This window comes from Lepisma saccharinum, chromosome 26 (genome assembly GCF_977018435.1).
Source record: "Lepisma saccharinum chromosome 26, izLepSacc3.1, whole genome shotgun sequence".
Taxonomy (NCBI): domain Eukaryota; kingdom Metazoa; phylum Arthropoda; class Insecta; order Zygentoma; family Lepismatidae; genus Lepisma; species Lepisma saccharinum.
This window is the reverse complement of record NC_139254.1, coordinates 47713281-47718988: the sequence shown is the minus strand read 5'-3', so window position 1 is coordinate 47718988 and position 5708 is coordinate 47713281. Positions and strand designations below refer to the sequence as shown.

Genomic DNA, 5708 nt, shown 5'->3' with positions numbered 1-5708 from the left:
TAATTGTTTTCTGTCGTTCACTTCAAATTCCAACCTCTCCTTAGTAAAAAATTCTGACGCTCATATTTTGAAATACGAAAAGTCTAGCATAATTCCCTTACAGTAGTTTTCGGGGTAAAAATAAACGTTCTTTAAGTTCCCTAGCAACGTCCGTTTCAATGAACAACAACAAGCACGACAAAAACTCTAAATAATTGTTTGTTATTATACCTCTAAACATTTAGTTAAAACAATATTTTCGCATTGAGTTTACCAATATATACGTAAGTAATTGTGTCTGGGCTGAAACTCCTTATGTAGATGTCACCCTTGTTTAAGGCACCTTTTTGAACCAGGTGTTGATTCATCTGTGTGTGATCTGTGACAAATATAATGTAGCTAGACAAATAAGAATTGAAGGAAACAATGTGAGCAAAAAAGAAAAGCCTTGAAAACGGTTGCTAAGGACGTAAAAAAGGGCATTTTCACCCTTAAGGAAGGGCCGATTGAGCAATTTTTGAATTTTCTCGGTCATTTTGGACAATTTCATGGGGGGGTCGTAATCAGATGTTTTTTTGCCTCCGGGGCTTCCTTCATGGAGAACATTTATGTCAGTGAGTGAGTGATTGGTGGGATTGGGGTAATTTTTCCAGGGTGTAGTTTTTAATATTGTTGTACAAAAATTGAGTGGGAATGTCCATTGAAAAATAATTGTTTTCCGTCTTTCCCCTCGCACACTTTCGACGTGGCTATTGGCCAAGTCTTGTGCGCTCGCCGATGTGACGTTCCGCGACTTCTTTAGTTCCACCATGCTCCTAATGTCGTTGAATATGTCAGCATGTATTAATGTAGTATGAAAACGAGTGAGTACGATCGTTTATTTGAAATTTTTAGAACGTAACGTTGTAAGTGGCTGGGCTCTAATAATCTTGCGAATATTCAAAACATTATTGTCTATTTTCATAATAGTAAGGTGGGTGAATAATATCTGTTTCGAAGTAAATACTTAGATGTTTTATACATACGAATTCAACAGCGATATAAAATAAAAAAGCAATATTTACTTCTTTAGTCATTTTTACTGTTTAAAAAAGTACGTTCTCTAATGTACGTGTGCGTGGATGCTCCTTTTAAAGTTATCTAGCATCGTCTGTTTCCAGGTTAATGAACAACTAAAGTATTACATGTGTAAAAATTTTAAAACAGCCATGATGGAGATACTTTTATATTGAGTAGTAAGTTGTTACTGTTCATGTAATCTTTGGACTGACTCATGTTGATGTCATCTCTTTTGAAGTATGTTTTACTACGTATACTTGATTCATTTATATTAATCTTGAGGAAAATGTAAAAATGACTCTTCTCGCAAATATAAATGTTTGGACTGTTGCCTATATGTATTTCAAACTTGTTTGAAGTCTGTTTCCAGACCTTGTTTTTTAACACATTGTACCTTGGAGATTTAGAACAATGTATTACTGCTTATGTTGTAGCACATCATGAACAAATTGTAAGGTCATTCATGGATAATTATTTTTTATTAATTAAAAGTAAGCAATATGTATATTTTTGTTAATGGAGTATCCGAGTAACATACCTTAACTCTCCCACTGTGAAGAATCACAAATAAGTTTTCTGTACACTATATTTTTTACGTGCGCAACACCGTCTATGATTTTTTCTGAGGGTAGGCCTACTAGAATTCTAACATTTCTAGGTGATCTAACACGGCTCATCGCTACATACAGTTGTCCATGTGCGAAACAGTCTGAACGAAGATCCACGCCTACAACATCTATGGTTTGACCTTGACTTTTGTGTATGGACATAGCGTAGCACAACTGCAGAGGAAACTGTCTCCTGCACATCTGTAGTGGGCTCCCAATCACAATACTAAACCTAAACACTATTCTTGGTATGCCGAAGTGTTGGTTGTCTCCTGGTCGCCGCACCGTGATCAGCCGAGGACTTATGGCCACAATATACACTTTGGTACCGTTCATTAGTCTATCGTCGAAATTTAGGTTTCGCGTAATTACACATAAAGCTCCCACCTTCAACCTGAGGATGTGATCTGGAACTCCTTTCCCACGTGCATGGTGAAGCATTTCCACGTCTACATCAAAGCCATCTGCATCATCCTCATCGATGTAATCATAACTGCACATATCATGGACGTTTCCATCCAGTGAACGCATAAGTATTGAATTTATCTCATCCACATTAGAATTATGCGTACAGAGGATAGCTCTCTTGGATGAACTATCTTTGTTTGCCAATACTTCAGGGGGGAAAACAAATTCAATTAGATTTTCCAAACAGGTTTCCACTTGAATATTATACATAGGAATACCTTTACCGCAGGCACCATGACTTAAACTGTCGCTCCCAATTTGTATCAGAAATTGAGAGTACTCCTCTTCGCCATGAGTTCTTTGTGGTGTAGTCAGCCTAAATATACGTAAAAAATTGCACACATACGAAGACCGTAATGATACCGATACAATATCAATTTCTGATCGGGCATTCGGTAAGACTGGTGGAATTTGACGAAAATCTCCTGCAAAAATAATGATTTTGTTTCCAAATGGCCTCTGCGATTGCATCAGATCACGTAGAGATCTATCCAGTAATTCAACTACATATCTATGAGACATGGGAGCCTCATCGTAAATGATTACTATGGACTCCCGAATAAGCTCTGCACGTTGGGAACCATTGGTGAGACCCCAAAAACCCCTTCCATCACCTAGGTCTAAAGGTATCCGAAACATGCTGTGAGCGGTGATACCTCCCTCCATGTTCAATGCTGCAATGCCAGAGCTAGCCACACAGAGAACAATGCCATTTTGTGACCTTATATGTGCTGCTATAACCTGTAGCAATAGCGTCTTTCCGTAACCTCCTGGGCCATCAATAAAAAGTGAACGACTGTAGTTTGATGATGAACTAGTCTGACTTGCCATATGGTCCACATAATTAAACACGCAGCGTTTTGTTCTTCCGATAATTTAGCTTTCCAATATTCTACAAATGTCCTTAGCGAAGATGAATTGTACATTAATCTCTCTCTTCCGAGCTCAGTAGAATTGTCTTCAACGTCTGGAAGACCATGATCTCTCAAACAAGTCCCGTGGCGGCGCATGCCACGTTCAATTTCGATGAGCGCCAAATTGTATGCACGGAGGGTATTATTACGAATGCTTTCCAGGAAATCTTCAGAGAGACAGTGTTGAAATTCGTCCCACAAATCTGAAGCTGGAGCACCAATATTGCAGAGCAAAACGAAGAAAGAGCGCAAGTTGCGTGCAGTCATAAATACTGATGCTTCAGCCATTGCGTCTCTATATTCTTCCTCGTTATTGATAAGACCCAGTGCTCGGGCTGCTTCTTGAAAGGTGGAGCAACACTCCCCTCCTCGTCTAATCAGGTCTTTAAAACTACGGCAGGCGAACCTAGAAAGCAATATACGAAGATAATACAATTCTCCTCTGTTAGGAGCAACCCAGAAAAGACGAGCAACCACAGTACCCCGTTGTCTGAATGTTATAAAATGTTTCCCATCAGAATGCATGTGTATGGGAACTGCTGTAGTTTTGGGTCGCCTAGTATGAACAATATATTTTTCATGAAAATCAATGTACGTTAGGTTGTCGAACTCTGGCAAAGATGGTCGATTTAAATATATGGTAAGCTTAGATGAAGATCGCTGAACAGCCTCAGCCTCCTCCCCTGGTCGGAATATCAGTAACTGCTTTCCTTCTAGATGTACAGGTAATACTTCTACAGTAGGTTCTCTGCCCGTTATATTAAACTCCAGTACCCGCCAAGCTGCGTCACTTGCTCCGATATACCTCTTTGTAACGTACTGCTCAACTTCATTAACCTTATCTTCGGGCACCACAGCGACACGCCTCAATGAACTTCCTTTGGTTATATATTTGAAAAGATACTTCACAACTCTTCGTGCAGAAGCAATCTCAAGATTTATGTGACATTCATATTTCAGCAGTAAGGAAGAGTTGTATGGCACCACCCACGAATCGCTAATTTCTACCTGTCGGCCACCTTGCTGAAGCAAGGCAGTATTTTCAGTATTCCTACGGTAATGAACAAATCCTCTATCGTCTATGTATGTAACTTGTGTATGGGGCTTTGGGAACCATTTTGTGCATTGCTGTTTCTCAGCATCCCAACATGGCACGTTCGTGCGATTTGGCGGGCCGCACGGACCATGAATCATGTGACGAATAACAAGCTCTCTCAGTCTACCACCAGCTTCCTCAGATCCTGGAATGTCGGCCCGTATCACTCTGTCAATATCCGTAGACTGCCTAGGACCGCCCCCTTCGATTCTGAAACATATGTGCGCATGCGGTAATCCCCTCATTTGGAACTCTACCACCCACACAATGTATACTACTTTCCCAAGAAAAGCACCACTCCTAAGGTCACGTAGTATATCCTCCAGTTTTATATGGAACACCCTACAGCACACTTGAGGCTCACTCTTACATGTTCTGTGAGTCGATAGCCTGATTTCTGGCCACTGGCCGTAAGTTGTAAATGTCAGAAAATATGTAGGGCCACCAAGTCGTCCTACTAATGCCATTGCATCTAAATAACGCATCTTCATGTATCTAGGTCCACCAGTGAATGTGTTAGGGAGGTAAATTCGACCAGGTATGAAACCACCCTCTCCCAGAACGGTTTCATCTCTGCGGATAGTATTCACTACATGCTCTCTTTGATCAGATGTCCCTATCTCTAAGTCCAACATTTGGTTCCTGGTGGCTGTAACAACACTTGATTCCACCTCATCTAATGGGGCACTTCTGAGACTAGAGATCAAAGTATTCCTTTGTGAGTAATTAAGAAAGCGTAACCTCTCTTCCTCTATCCTTACGTACATATCGACGAGCCAAGTCTCTGACAACCTACCATATTGTGTGAAACGCTTTTCCGACATTAGTAGGCTACGAACATATTTAAGCTGTGATAGTTTGCAACCTTTATTATCCAATCGGTTTATGTACCATCCAGGAGTTCCTTCTGGATACAGCAGTGGGTACTGGAAGGACTCACACAGTGGGTGGTTGGAATCTATTGTGCGAGGCTTGGCTTCTCCAATTTTCCAAATGCATATCGTGCGAGGATTAAGTACCTCAGACTCTGTTCTAATTACAGCTGCTATTTCCATGCTCTGTGGTCTGTCACCAAGCACTGGACCGTGAGTTTTTCTAGTGGCTGTTTCAAAAACAAGATGAGCCTCATCCGATGGCTCATCACTTAGCAGTTTTAACATATTTATAAAAGGGTTACGAGCATGCAAATATTCAGATATTGCATTCACCACGTTTGAATTAAGGAATTCTCTTGTTGCCCAACGAATCCTCTCCTCGCCGTCGTCTACATACATTGAGCTATGGTTTGGGTACGGACCTCTGTAGGCAAGGTCAAAGACCCGATGGTAAGTCCTGCCTAATATTTTCACGAAGGAAAGCCCAGTCTTGAGATGGTGCCAACCTTGTGAAATAACCAGAGCACTGAAGGCGAACAAATCATTGTACATCCGAGGCCTTTTGATGAAATCAGGATGTTCATAGAAATTACCTGAAAGTTGCGGAAATTTAACAACGTTGTACCTTCCCTGACCACAACACCATTGGATTTTCCCTCTGTCCTCCTCAAACAATGGAGCAATACAATAGCTACACTTGTAACAATTT

The 5708-nt window shown here is 40.7% G+C and overlaps 2 protein-coding genes across 2 annotated transcripts; both read right to left on the bottom strand.

The window, feature by feature from the left end:
- Nucleotides 1-1577: 1577 nt before the first annotated feature.
- On the bottom strand, nucleotides 1578-2780 carry LOC145979655 (ATP-dependent DNA helicase PIF1-like). The gene has a single exon (XM_083112620.1). The coding sequence runs from the start codon at nucleotides 2778-2780 to the stop codon at nucleotides 1578-1580; it is 1203 nt and encodes a 400-aa protein (XP_082968746.1).
- A 68-nt stretch (nucleotides 2781-2848) lies between these two features.
- LOC145979654 (uncharacterized) lies at nucleotides 2849-5398 on the bottom strand. Its single transcript, XM_083112619.1, has one exon. It carries the CDS (start codon nucleotides 5396-5398, stop codon nucleotides 2849-2851), a length of 2550 nt encoding a protein of 849 aa, XP_082968745.1.
- Between the last annotated feature and the right edge of the window lie 310 nt (nucleotides 5399-5708).

What these genes read in the sequence shown, in the direction of transcription:
- LOC145979655 (XM_083112620.1), bottom strand. Translation starts at nt 2,780, where the DNA reads ATGGAGGGAGGTATCACCGCTCACAGCATGTTTCGGATACCTTTAGAC.
- LOC145979654 (XM_083112619.1), bottom strand. Translation starts at nt 5,398, where the DNA reads ATGTATGTAGACGACGGCGAGGAGAGGATTCGTTGGGCAACAAGAGAA.